At 43.0% G+C, this 14,641-nt stretch overlaps 2 protein-coding genes and 2 non-coding genes across 4 annotated transcripts; 2 read left to right on the forward strand and 2 right to left on the reverse strand.

Annotated features, from left to right (window-relative positions):
- The first annotated feature begins 239 nt into the window (after nucleotides 1–239).
- LOC123452840 (exocyst complex component EXO84B-like) lies at nucleotides 240–5,487 on the forward strand. The gene is made up of 7 exons (XM_045129563.1): nucleotides 240–599; nucleotides 1,416–1,513; nucleotides 2,221–3,262; nucleotides 3,479–3,988; nucleotides 4,554–4,742; nucleotides 4,815–4,948; nucleotides 5,088–5,487. The coding sequence occupies exons 1-7, from the start codon at nucleotides 408–410 to the stop codon at nucleotides 5,248–5,250; spliced, it is 2,328 nt and encodes a 775-aa protein (XP_044985498.1). The 5' UTR covers nucleotides 240–407; the 3' UTR covers nucleotides 5,251–5,487.
- Nucleotides 5,488–8,012: 2,525 nt separating this feature from the next.
- On the reverse strand, nucleotides 8,013–8,231 carry LOC123400619. The gene has a single exon (XR_006610838.1). It is a non-coding gene; the product is annotated as a small nucleolar RNA U3 (small nucleolar RNA).
- Nucleotides 8,232–9,371: 1,140 nt separating this feature from the next.
- On the reverse strand, nucleotides 9,372–9,591 carry LOC123400621. The gene has a single exon (XR_006610840.1). It is a non-coding gene; the product is annotated as a small nucleolar RNA U3 (small nucleolar RNA).
- Nucleotides 9,592–13,291: 3,700 nt separating this feature from the next.
- LOC123399032 (germin-like protein 3-7) lies at nucleotides 13,292–14,257 on the forward strand. The gene has a single exon (XM_045093462.1). It carries the CDS (start codon nucleotides 13,356–13,358, stop codon nucleotides 14,052–14,054), a length of 699 nt encoding a protein of 232 aa, XP_044949397.1. The 5' UTR covers nucleotides 13,292–13,355; the 3' UTR covers nucleotides 14,055–14,257.
- Nucleotides 14,258–14,641: the final 384 nt, after the last annotated feature.

Below are 14,641 nucleotides of genomic sequence, written 5' to 3' on the forward strand. Positions count from 1 at the left end.
CCTCCGAAAGAAAAAAAGAGAGCAAGCCCTCGTTTCCCCGTCAACCGTGGTCCATGTTGGAAGTTTCTCCAGATCACACGCGGAGAACACAAGGGCCAAGTTGCCCACGCAACTTTCGTTCCAAAAAAAAAAACTTTCGTTCCACCCTGTGGCACACAGCTGTCGGGCACAAGCCCCGTGTGTGTGCGCGACGCGTCTCCATTCCCAACGCCATTCCCCTGCCTAAAAAAACTCGGGCGAGAAAATCCAAAATCCCGGACCAGCAAACCAACCAGGCCCCTCGTGCGTCGCTGGAATCGAAGACAGGCGGCCGCCGCCAGCCAGCCCCGCGCTTCTAGAAGCTTCCGGATCCCGCGGGGAGGGAGGGAGGGAGGGAGCCCCGTCCTTCTTCGCCCGCTGAGCTTCCGATGGCGTCGGGCGCCGCCAGGTCGTCGCGGTCCCGCCCGGCCGGCCACTCCGGCGTGCTCCCGGCGAGCACCGCGGCGGCGGCGGGCGGGGGCGTCGGGGTGCAGCACGCCGACAAGCTCAAGATCTTCAAGACCGACAAGTTCGACCCCGACTCGTACGTGCAGTCCAAGTGCCACACCATGACCGAGAAGGTGAGCGACTCATGAGTCATGCCCCCCCGGGAAGGTGTTCGCTCCGTGTTTTTCAGACGTTTCTCATGCGTTGACGCGAGGTCCTGCTTGATAATTACGATGATCGCGCTGCTGCTGCAAACACGGCGTGGTTCAGGTTCAGGAGGGAGACGAGTTCTTTTCGGTTTGGGCACTACACTAGTGGAGGACGCACCAAATCGAAGCAGAGCGATGTTGCGCTATTCCCCGTGGGTTAATCCGCGGGCGGGCACGTGTGTAAGGTCTTCAACTGTCGGTTACCTCTGCCTGACTAAAAATGGAAAAGGGGATGCAACTTCTTCCTACCCAACTACAGTATGCCGTGAGAAATTATGTTTCTATCACGCGTTGGCGTCAGGATCTTAGTACCCATTGTTCATTTGTTTTATGGGTTAGCAGAGTCAATTTGGATGTTGGAGGTTTTCTGTTAACTGAAGGTAGACCTCGGTAACAAATGACAGTTTATAATTCCCCGTTGCTGGGTTATCTGATCGACTCCTCCTCCCACCAATTTAACAGTATTGAATCTTAGGTAGCATCAGGTTTGTAAATGAACGCTCTGTCGTTGCTGGACTAACATGTGGACTAGGGATGTTATACTCTTGCAACCGCACCATGTCATGCACATGTGTTTCTTACAGCCATTTCTGATAGGGATGTTATACTCTTGCAACCGCACCATGTCATGCACATGTGTTTCTTACAGCCATTTCTGATAGCGGCGCTTCGAAGCCTATTATTGTTCATCAAATGCTTTGGAAAATGAACCATGGCTCATGTTTTCATAATTCATGCCAGGAAATAAGGCACCTGTGTTCGTATCTGCAAGATCTAAAGAAGGCTTCTGCTGAAGAGATGCGCACAAGTGTGTATGCGAACTATGCTGCATTCATCAGGTGAGTTCAAGTGTATACACTTAATTATGCTGTATTGATCATGCGTGAAGTCAACTGTTGATATATAATCTCAACCAACAGAGAATCTTCCTGGAATGCCGAGTATTGTGCCTGATAAATTACCCCCTCCCCCTGTTTTTATTTCTCTAAAACGGTGTGTGCGCTAGCATGTTTACTGCTCATAGTTTGGTTGCTGCATACTTAATATGGCTATAGCAACAGCACTTCTCAGATGAAAGAACCACATTCCAAGTTTCCAATGCATATTTGCAGTTTTTTAATAACAGTTCTTCTATTTTTCTGAGTGGATGGTGTTTCTTAATTGTCTTGTCCATCTGCAGCAACGTCCTATTCATAAATCATGAATTTTATAGCATACATTATATTCTTACACTTGACAAATTCCATATTATCTGCATACTCAATATGGCTGTAGCAACAGCACTTCTCTGATGAAAGAACCACATTCCAAGTTTCCAATGCATATTTGCAATTTTTCAGTAACAGTTCTTCTATTGTTCTGAGTGGATGGTGTTTCTTAATTTTCTTGCCCATCTACGGCAATGCATGTCCTATTCATGATTCATCAATTTTATGGCATGCATTATATTCTTACACTCGAGAAATTCCATATTCTTAATGTTCTTCCTTACCACTACCCATGGCTTTGAAAAGCAATGTCTGAAAACTACTCTCCTGGTTATCAGAACATCAAAGGAGATATCTGAACTTGAAAGGGAACTGCTATCTATCAGAAATCTGCTAAATACAGAGTCAGCTCTTATTCATGGTCTATCTGAAGGGATTCAGATTGATTCCTTGATCATAGGACCTGAAGATTCTACAGAAGACACCATCTCCACTATTGAATACCAGGAGCTTTCAGAAATACAGAAATGGCATATGGATTTTCCCGACAAGCTTGATGTCTTGCTAGCTGAGAGAAGAGTGGATGAAGCACTGGATGCCCTGGATGAAGCAGAACGAATTGCTGTTGATGCAGAAAAGAAGCAGACTCTTGCCACAGCTGACATTGTTGCTTTGAAGGGGGTTATCTCTGATAATCGCCAGAAGTTGTCAGATCAGCTTGCTGAAGCTGCTTGCCAGTCTTCTACTTGCGGCATTGAACTTCGTGCTGCAGCTTCTGCTCTCAAGCGACTTGGTGATGGACCTCGTGCTCATAGTTTGTTGCTCAGTGCTCATAACCAAAGGCTTCAGTCCAAAATACAAACAACACGTCCGTCTAGCACAGGGCATAGTGTGGCTTACACCGCATCTCTTGCAAAGCAAGTTTTTTCTGTCATAGCTAATGCTCTCAGTGACTCTATGGAAGTGTTTGGTGATGAACCATCTTATGCATCTGAACTAGTTACTTGGGCTACTAAGCAGGCAATGGAGTTTACCTTGCTTGTGAAGAGGCATGCTTTAGGCTCTTGTGCAGCAGCTGGGGGCTTAAGAGCTGCTGCCAAGTGCGTTCAGATTGCACTTGGTTATACCTCCTTGTTAGAAGCTCGAGGTCTGTCACTTTCAGCAGTTCTGTTGAAACAGTTCAGACCCTGTGTTGAGCAAGCATTAGAGTCCAATTTGAGGAGAATCGAAGAGAGTACTTCTGCATTAGCGGCAGCTGATGACTGGACACTAACCTATCCTCCAACTGGTATAAGGACATTTGCTAGAGCATCTGCTGGTAATTTGGCACTCCAGCCGAAGCTCTCGAGCAGTGCCCATCGGTTCAATTCAATGGTTCAGGTAACTATCTATTTATTGGCAGATGTTTCAACTTTGAAGTTACAATAATTGCGGGGTATCTTTGTCCCGCCCTTTAAGCATATGTCAGCTTATTATTATTATGTTTTGTTTTGGGAGATATTATTAATATGATTTAATAATTCTTTGACAATATATTTACAGCGATCTGCTTTGTAGGATCTATATGCAATGATAATTAATGGTATTTTTCTGCAGGATTTCTTTGAGGATGTTGGGCCACTGCTTAGCTTGCAGTTAGGTGGTTCTATAATGCATGGGCTTCTGAAAATATTCAATACATATGTCGATTTGCTCGTGAGTGCACTACCGGGCTCAATGGATGATGAGGCGAATTTGGAAGGTTTAGGAAATAAGATTGTTTGCATGGCAGAGACCGAGGAGCAGCAATTAGCATTGTTAGCCAATGCATCCTTACTAGCTGAGGAGTTATTACCTAGAGCAGCTATGAAGCTGTCATCTGTAAACCAGGCCAGCATGGGTAGTATGCGTATAAGGGGCCCAGACAAGCAAAACCGTGCAGAGCAACGTGAATGGAAAAGGAAGCTGCAGCATATGGTGGATAAACTTAGAGATAGTTTCTGCAGGCAGCATGCTCTTGATCTTATATTCACGGAAGAAGGTGACACCCATCTGAGCGCCGAAATGTACATCAATATGGATAATAATGCTGAAGAGACAGATTGGGTTCCATCTCTAATTTTTCAGGTACTTACGAGTTACAAGTTTCTGCCCTTAAAAACTTGATGGATAAACCTTATATGTAATGTTAGATTGAAGAGCGTGGTCCACTATGGCAAAAGCGTCATCACACTGGTTATTGTCTGTATGTTAAATGTTTATTTTTATATGAGACTAGCTTCTATAGAATGTTGATTCTCGATGGATTTCAGTGCCAGTTTGACTCTTAATGATGGTTCTGGCCTTCTAGGGTTAGGTATATCAGTTATGAATCTATGATCCATTTGACAGTAGTATTGCTTCTTTATTGTGTGATTAGCCTTAAGTTGATAAACAACCAAACTGTAAATTAATCATATCATAAAAATATCCGACAAAATTATTACTTTTAATTCTGATGCAGCAAGCTGCTTATCCATTTGTTTTCGAAAAATATCTTCTGTAGTCCCAAGAAAGTTTGTGCCCTTGATCACTTTGCCAGAGTTGAGATAACAAGTCATGAAGCTTGAGTAGTCAGCCACACATCGTCGTTTTATAAACCTGCCCAAGAAACCATTCATTTTTGCAGCATCTCATCTGCACTCCATTGCAGGAATTATACACAAAACTGAACAGGATGGCGGGCATTGCCGCAGAGATGTTTGTTGGCAGGGAAAGATTTGCTACATTGCTGATGATGCGGCTGACTGAAACAGTCATACTGTGGCTCTCGGATGACCAGACCTTCTGGGAGGAAATCGAAGAGGGGCCCAGGGCTCTCGGTCCCCTTGGACTTCAGCAGGTAAGCTCATTTTATCCCTCTTAGATTCACGCGACGGGTTATTTTCGTGTTTAACACCTCTTTTGTGCCCAGTTCTACCTGGACATGCAGTTTGTCATCCTTTTCGGGCAAGGCCGGTTCTTGTCCCGGCACGTGCACAGCGTCATACTGCACATAATCGATAGAGCGATGGCAGCATTCTCTGCTACCGGATTGGATCCTGATAGGTAAATTTTAACTGTTTATCCAACTTCAACATTCCATCCCAGTGACCCAGTGTCTAATGAATTCTGTTCAAGCCAGTAAAATTTGAGATACCAGCACTTGTGTCTGAATCTGACATAGCAGCATTGCCAATCTCTGCAGCGCGCTTCCGAGCGACGACTGGTTCATCGAAGTTGCACAGGACAGCATCAGTAGGATCAGCGGGAGGGCCCGACCGGCCACCTCGGAGAGGGAGGTGCTCAGCCCGACGGCCTCCGTCTCGGCGCAGTCCGTGTCGTCGGCCAGGTCCCATGGAAGCTCTTAGAGTGCATCATCTTCAGTAGACAGGTCCTTGTAGTATAGGTGTACTCCTCCTCATCTGTATATATTCATTCCCTGCTGTATCTTGGGCCTCTGTGCGCGGTCTGTGATCTATTGTGCAGCTAGCAATGCTGTGATTATATAGCCCAGTGAGTATAGAGTATATAGACTGTATACATAAAAAAAAAGTCCTTTGCGGTGGAATCGCATAAGAAGAAAATATATGTTACTCTGAATTGAATCATCGATTGTTCAAATGTCAAGAACTAAGGTTTATATATTTTCGCTACAGAAGAGCTAATAAGGCGAAAATACACATTGGAACCTGGGTCTAGGCATACCCGAATTGAAAATATATACTTCCTCTGTAAACTAATATAAGAGCATTATTAAAATAGTGTTCTAAATGCTTTTATATTACCTTACGGAGGGAGTATTAAAAATGGTAAAATATGTCAAATATTTTTGTAACTTTTTGGTAACATACAGGTCTAGCACAACACTCAAGGTAAGTTTTGGTACAAAATGGACAACAGAATTAAGAGCAACTCCAACGGGGCGATTCGTGCGGACAAAAGTGATGGCCTAACGCGCGGACCCGTTGTTAAAATGTGTCCGTACCGATCATTTCCGGCTTAAATTTGGGACTGAAATGAATCGGCGTGTATTCGAAGCGGACGCGCGTGTCCTCTCAGTGTCGGCATGTGGCCCGCCTGATCCATTTGTCACATAGCCACCTACTCACCTTTGCCTGCTTATTTAATTCGTTGGCCCACCCCATCCACATTTCTTCTATTATTTTATTGCCACAGTGTTGTTGTCCACTTCTTTCTCGTTGGATGCATGTGCTGAACCATTTAAAAAAACGGACACGGACAGGCCGGTGGACGACCCAAACGGACGAAAAGCGAACAAAATTGTCGTCCGTTTAGGTCAGCCCGTTGAAGTTGTTCTAATACTAAATAAACGCTACTCCCTTCTATTCCTAATAACAGCCGCAGTTTTAAACTAAGATTGAGCTAACCTTCGTCTGAAAATGCGACATTTATTTTAGATTGGAGGGAATACTATTGATGGAAAAAAAAATACTTGTACTTATGCTTTCCTGCTTGGAATACAACATAGCTCATTTTGCCCTGACACTTTAAACATGAGTATTATGATAGACTATGTTAGTCACAAAAAAGTGTCACGATTTCTTGATTTTATTTTACTTTTTACTTTTTGGGGGCTTAAAGACGTGTCTAGATCCATGTCCCAAATATCCACACCGTTTTACAAGAAAGGCTTGTATTAAATTTCATACACCAATTATTAATAAAACCATTTCCTTTGTACCATAATACTTGTTGTTGAAGAGAACTAGTCTACTTCTTCCCAACAACAAGTACTTAGATTTTTGCAAAAAAAAAAAGAAAAAAAAAAGAACAAGTACTTAGAAATAGAGAGAGTAATAACGAATGTGAACCAACTAGTGGTTGGCAGGGACGATTCTAGAGAGGACGAGGGGGGCTAGACCCCCCTAACAAATTGAGTTTTCTACTATAATAGTGGTTGTTATGGCCAAAAAATTTCACTTAATATGAACTTTGCCCCTCTATAAACAAACTTGCCCCCCCCCCCCCCTCCTATGCTTGCATGTTGGCTTCGTTCCTGTAACCACATCTGGCCCAGTGCCCTGCAAATGAAGAATTGAGTCACTTCATCTAGTAGAACAGGGTGCTTATAGACGTCACGATGTAAGACAGGGTGAAGCCAGTGCATAAAAGATAAAACCATGCATTCCCAGGATGTAAAACACACTGCAAATCTGCGGCAGACTGAATCACTTTTTTTTGCAAATCACATATGCTTGCAATGAAATAATGATTCATTACACACACGCACACGCACACACACATAATGAAGCAGAGCCATATTTATAGGGACACAGGTGGACGATGTCTGTGAGTCCGTGAGGCCAAAAATACACTGAACTTTGTTACTTTAATAGTCGTGCTAGCTAGGTTTAATTCTCATCTTGCGAATATGATATTCACTATTCAGGGAGGACATATACCCTGTCTGCATTCACTACAGATGCAAGCTTTTATGAAGCTTCAAATATATTTGCAGCTACAATAAATCCCCAAATGCATCGACAGTGACTAACAAACAGCACATTGTGTCCAACAAAAGTGAACCATCAGCAAGTCGTCTAACCACCAAAAACTGTCCATATGAAAATGGTCTCAGTGCATGTTAAATAAATCTGGTTATGAAGTTTCTATTTCAATTTAAAATACTGAATTGATAAGTTTGAGATTGATTCAGACTTATGAAACAAGGCAGCCAAAAAAGAAGGATTTATGTTAATCAACACAAGGTTGCACTCAAATCTATCTTGGTTTGGTTGGCTGCACACAGTGAAGATAGCAACACAGCAGACCCTAACAGAATATCTTTACAATATTCACATAAAACAAATCAATGAAAAAAAAAAGTGAACCTACAGCATAATTATTTCTTGCCTAGCCTGGGTCTAATAGTGCTCGGCCAGTTCTCATTGGCCCATGATATTGATTGCAGTTATTTATACAAGAAACATCTTGTATAAAGCGAGTGATGAACTTCAAATTATAGAAGCATTGTCTATCCCAAAAATGGAAACGCAGACAATTCACAAAAAAGATTTTTCTTGTATAAAGCGAGTGATGAACTTCAAATTATAGAAGCATTGTCTATCCCAAAAATGGAAACGCAAGACAATTCACAAAAAAGATTTGTTGTCTGTCAGACAACCTCTGGTCCACCCAGCCAGGTGTTAAGCTGACAGGAACGATCATCTACAGCCGTCGGATTGCCCCATCAGGGGAATCCTGGCCGTTAATCACGCTCTGGCCCAGAGGTCAGACTTCATCAACCAGACTAAAGTGCTTGCCTCCTTATTAGTAAAGGATGCAGCGGTACGAGCCTATAGAACAGATCCTGTTCAAGTAAGGTCGTGCTGCAATCTGCTGCGCCTCAGCTTATAAACTGGTGCCGCTCCCTGTAAACTGACGAGGTGGGACTAATGTTAGTGTTAGTGTTAGGCAGCAACACCCCCTCGCTGGGAGCTACAAGGACTCGTGGCACATACTTTCGGCCCATCTGAGAATCAACTGTCTCCCTCACCACCAACAACAAAAAGCGTGCCATTTTCTTTTCTTTTCTTTTTCGTTGCATATATGGCATCCGAGGAATGCTTTTCTTGGCGGGGATATCTGAGAAACTATAAATTGTTTTGACGGTCCTTAATTTCTCACGGTTTATCAGCAAACTTATCAGTGTTAAAGCTATCTCTGTTCCGAAAGTATGCGCCAACTAGAACAGCAATTGTGCATGACACATTACCTTGTGCCCACGGACGAGCCTTAGTTTGCGGGAAACTTGAAGCCCGTGTTGTTTGGATTCATGCACTTGATCATTTCCCTTGTTGGAGTACTGCAACGCACTGTGGCTGAGCATGTCATTGTAAAGAATGCACGTCGCAGGATAAAACAGTTTCAAATGCCATAGTGCCGGAGTACAAGATTTCACCTCAGTAATCTCAACCGGCTGATAAACTCCACTTTCCCCAGGGGAAAGAGGCTGCATATATTGCTCCTCTGTCCTCTGTCATATGAAAGTCAATTCTTTCTAAGTTTGACCAAATATATAGAGGAAAATATCAACAATTACAATAAATTACAATATTTGAATAAATAGATTATGCTTGCAAATGGAGCATTCCCAGGATGTAAAATTCACTGCAATTCTGTGGTAGAGTGAATTACTTTCTAAATCGCATATGCTTGTAACTAAAAAATGATTCATTACACACACGCGCAAAATCAAGCAGAGCCATATTCATTATTCAGTGAGGCCATATACTCTTTACTCTGTCTGCATTCACTACTATGCAAGCTTTTATAAATCTTCGAATGTACTTGCAATCGACCAAATTGTAGCTACAATAAATCCTGAAATGCATCGACAGGGACTAACAAACCGCACATTATGTTCAGAGACCCAGGATTGTATTAAAAAAAAAGCGGCTGATGAAGTTCAAATCATAGAAGCATTGGCTGTCAAAAAATAGTAGTAGAAGGCAAAAAAAAGATTTGAAGTCTGTCAGACAACCACTGGGCCACCCTGCACAGTCAGAAGAGAGGCAGGAACGATCCTCTACAGCCGTTGGATTGCCCCATCAGGGAAATCCTGACCGTTAATCACGCTCTGGCTCAGTGGTCAGAGTGCATCAACCAGACTGAAGTGCTTGCCTCCTTATTGGTAAAGGATGCAGCGGTACGAGCCTATAGAACAGATCCTGTTCAAGTAAGGTCGTGCTACCAATTCAAGCGCTTCGCCTTATAAGCTGGTTCCGATCCCTGCAAACTGGCGAGGTGGGACTAATTTTAGTGTTAGTGTTAGGCAGCAACACCCCCTCGCTGGAACTCGTGGTGGGTGCTGGCCCATGAGGTTGGGCTGTTGCTGCCTGCTGGGCAGAGAGAGCCCGGCCCATGTGAGAAACATCTGTCACGGAGGTAGTAAGAAAATGAGACCTTATGATTAACTAAACATCCATACAAGAAGAAAGTTGCACTAGAACATCTATCCAAACACAGTAGAACTCTGACAGGCTGACTCAGTTGTAGGCTTGTCTGGAACATAAGTTTAGAGTAGAGCAGCAATGAGGACAAAAAAGTGATGCAACTAATTAGGGAACATATCATATACGAATGTACTCCGTATTTAGTAACAAAAAAACTACTGTATGTACCACGAGCTCCACATGACAGCATGTAGATAATTATGGTACCAAGTATGCCTACTGCAAAGGTTAATATTAAATAGTTTCTTGTAAAACATTATAGATGGAGGACAATTGTGCAAAGCATGACACCGTTCAAAAAAATTAACTGCGAAGTCATGTCAGACATGATAAGTGTATAGTTTGACATAAATGAGGGGCACTCTGTGAGTGATTCATTCTGTTGTATGTCTAACCATCAGGTTTACTGTCTTTGGAACAAACTGGACAACAAGATTGTGATAAAGGTCATCCCTTTCGGTGGTTGAAAAGAAGTAATGCTTAAGACCAACAATGCCTAATTTGCAATTCCCTGTTTTTGTATCGCTTGTCTTGAAGAACCTTCTTGACGGGAACCCGTTTCTCAACATTTGGCCTGAAGAGTTGACAATAACAGGTCATATGCCTTCGACAATCAGTTGAGCAAACACAAATGTCAGAAGTTTACCTGTAAAAAACCCAGAAGAACCAGTTCCAACCAAATGTTCAGCGATGTAACTGACCGACTATTTCATTAACCACCATATGAGCAAATTTTGCTTCACAGCCTATACTTGTTCCGGCAGACCATTTCAGCCACAGATTGTGGTTACAGTTATGTGACCAGCTTCAGCACCAGAATCAGGAACCACATCTGGCTCAGTGTCCAGCAAAGGGAGAATTCAGTCACTTCATCTGGAAACAAGGTGCAAAGTTGATCAACAATTTCCCCTAGGCTTTCTGTGAATATACATGATCCGTAACAGCACGAAGCCAGAGCATAAAACCATGCATTCCTAAGATGTAAAACTCGCTGCAAATCCACGGTAGAGTGAATCACACAGTTTCGTTTTTGTATGTGAATCACATATGCTTGCAACGAAATAATGATTCATTGCACACACAAAAAACAAGCAGGGCCATATCCAGGGAGGTCATATACCATGTCTGCATTCACTGCAAATGCAAGCTTTTATAAAGCTTAAATATTTTTGCAACTAACCAAATCGTAGCTACAATAAATCCCCAAATGAATCGACAGGGACTGACAAACAGAACACTGTGTCCAAAAGAAGCAAACCATCAGCAAGTTACTTGGCCACCAAAATTGTCCATATGGAATGCTCCCAGTGCAGGTTAAATAGATCTGGTTATGAAGGCTCTGTTTTAATCTAAAAGACTGAATCGATAAGATTAAGTTTGATTCAGACAGATGACACGAGGTAGCCACAAGGAAGGCAGCTTTGCAGCCCAATTTATGTTTACGGCTTTGCTAAAAATCAGTCGATTGAGACTTCGCGAAGTCTCAGTCGATACTATAGTCCGTTGATTTTGCATTAAGATTCGTGTATTTTTTTTCCTAGACAATGCTCCACTCAAGCCTGTCTAGGTTTTTGGCTGCACACGGAGTAGAGAGCAACGCAGCAACCTCAAAGATTCTAAGAGGGGGGGGGGGGCTTAACAAATTGAGTTTTCTATTATGATAGTGGTTGTTGTATGCGTTTATAAAGATGAGTGTACGTGCGTATATATAAACACTTGCGCCTGTACTGTACTCAGTTCAGAAAAAAAAACGAATGAAGGAGGATGGGCATCCACGCACACTTGGACGGTGTGTTTGTGTATGTGGTGAGCATTGCATGACGACGTGTGCGCGTAGTTCAGTTCACCTTCCATTCCATGGGAGAACAAGTGAAAAATCTCTTTGGTGGACCGGGTCTCCTCCGCTCTCCACCAACCAAAAATCTTGGTCACCCTAGCTCACACGTCAAGGCACTGTTGTTCGTCATCGATGGCGATGATGAACACACGACCAGTCTCCAGTCGCCAAACAACTAGGATTTGGAAGCCTCCTTTACAAAAAAAAGAATCTTAGATGATTGTCGCCACGCACCAACCGCAACTAACAAATTAGCTAGGGCGACCATGGTAAAAATAAAAAGGTGTTGCTAACGCGTGCGTGCGTGGATTTTGTGTCCCCGGGTGGGCTTGCACCCTCTATTTGGAAAACAAAAATGATTAAAAGGCATATATATACTCCCTCCGTTCTTAAATATAAATTTTTCTAAAGATTTTACTAGAGGACCACATTCGGAACAAAATGAGCGAATCTATACTTTAAAGAATGTCTATATATACATTCGTATGTAGTCTCTTAGTGAAATCTCTTAAAAGACTTATATTTAGAAATGGAGAGAGTAATTTAGAATTTCAAAAAATCCTGAAACAAGTATGCCAATTACATATAGTAGTGTACTATGCACATGTAAATTTGCGTGTGAAAATATGTTAGTTCATGTTCGTACAAAAGACAAAAGGGGGCTAAAATAGCATATATATTTTTCTGCACTGAATTTATTACTCTTTTGGTTTTGTTTCAGAATTTTAATAATTCTGAAACAACCATATTTCAGAACTTTAGTTTTAGAATTGTGGGCGTGGACATATCTTGCACCCTTTAGTTTTAGAAAATATTCAAAAGGTGTATTTTGAACTTGAAAAAAATTCCGAAACAACCATGTCATGCACATCACATATGGTAAGTCATCCGTTCCATAATATAAGAGCGTTCTTTATATTAGTATAGTGTCAAAAACGTTATTATATTAAGAAACGGAGGAAGTAGTATATACTATGGACCTGCGAATTTGCTAGTGAAAATATTCTAGCTTCTGCTCTTACTTGTCTTACAAAAGACAGGAATAAATCATAGAATAGTAGATTTTTCTTCTATACTGGGTTATTTTTCCACATCGCACAAAACTAATGCATTTGCATCAAACTTATGCTCCTTCCGTTCCTAAATATAATTTTTTTTAAAAATTTCATTAAAAAGCTACATACGGAGCAAAATGAATAAACTACATATATACATAGTCTTCTAATAAAACATCTACAAAAATTATATTAAGAACAGAGGAAGTAGTTTGCATCTACTGATGTACCAACACTTAGTTTTTTTTAGATCAAAAAATAACAATCTTTTTCTTAGCGTTCGTTATACTGTCATGATTGAAAATAAATAGATCAAAAGTTTTCTCGTGAAAAGAAAAGGAATAGCAACTCTTTTCCGAGTCAGGAGCGTGTGCTACCGAGCACACCTACTAGATGATGATGCACGGAAACTTCCAGCAAGACATGTCCACGTCTCAGTACAAGTCACGCGATACTTTAGTGAGCTTTTGAACCCTTCAACCCCTTTGACATTTGTTCCCTCCCAACTCTCACCCCTCTATATAGCCATCATCCCCGATCATCGTGACAGTACCACAACACGTACGCACCAACGATATATCTCAATATCTCATCAGTCATCACCAATGGCGCGCTCCAGAGCCTCGACCATGTCATCGCCGGTGCACCGCCTGCTGATCGTGGCCGCCGCGGCGGCGCTCGTGTCGGCGTGTGCGGCGGACCCGGAGCCGGTGCAGGACTTCTGCGTGGCGGCGGTCACCAACGGCTCGGCCGACCATCCGTCGTACCCGGGGTTCCCGTGCAAGCCGGCGTCGGCGGTGGTCTCCGACGACTTCTTCTTCGCCGGGCTGGCGAAGTCTGGCGCCGCCGAGGCAGCCGAGAGCCCGTTCGGGTCCAGCGTGACGCCGGGCAACGTGGCGGCCTTCCCGGGGCTCAACACCCTCGGCGTCTCCATCAACCGCGTCGACCTCGCCCCCGGCGGCGTCAACCCGCTGCACAGCCACCCGCGCGCCGCCGAGCTCGTGCACGTCGTCGCCGGCCAGATGCTCGTCGGCTTCGTCAGCACGGCGGGGACCTTCTACTCCAAGGTGGTGCGGGAGGGGGAGAGCTTCGTCATCCCGCGCGGCCTGGTGCACTTCCAGTTCAACACCGGGAAGGAGGCCGCCAGGGCGGTGACCGTGTTCAACAGCCAGCTCCCCGGCGTCGTGCTCGCCGCGCCGTCGCTGTTCGGGGCGGACCCGGAGATCCCCGACGCCGTCCTCGCCAAGAGCTTCCAGGTCGACGGCGAGATCATCAAGCTCCTCAAGTCCAAGTTCCGGAATTGATGGCGGGACATGAATACTTCACGTCGAAGCTGCCTGCTGTTGTTACCTTGATTGGTTTATTGTTATACATACACTGTACACCAGTAAATACGGACACCCCTAGAGTTGTTCACTGTTTCATGTAGTTTTGATTGGATATTTAATGAGTCAATAAAATTTAAGTCCAAATTCAGTTCAACTTAAAATTGAACTTTTACCTCTTACTTTATTTGTGCTCGATTGACATCGGCAATTCATTTATGAATTTTCTTTCTCACAGTTACGTCCTCTGATAAGTTAGTATTGTATTTTTTATACTCTCTCCGTTCCTAAATACTCCCTCCGTCCGAAAATATTTGTCATAAAAATAAATGTATCTAGATGTATTTTAGTTTTAGATACATTCATTTTTATCCATTTATACGACATGTAATTTGGGACGGAGGAAGTATAATTTTTTTAGAGATTTCATTAAAGGACTACATACAAAGCAAAATGAATGAACTTATCCTATAAAATATGTCTATATACATTCGTATGTAGTCTTCTAGTGAAATCTCTTAAAAGACTTATATTTAGAAACGGAGGGAGTAGTATTTTACATCAAA

The sequence above is a fragment of the Hordeum vulgare genome, chromosome 5H (assembly GCF_904849725.1).
Source record: "Hordeum vulgare subsp. vulgare chromosome 5H, MorexV3_pseudomolecules_assembly, whole genome shotgun sequence".
In the NCBI taxonomy this organism is placed as follows: Eukaryota; Viridiplantae; Streptophyta; class Magnoliopsida; order Poales; family Poaceae; genus Hordeum; species Hordeum vulgare.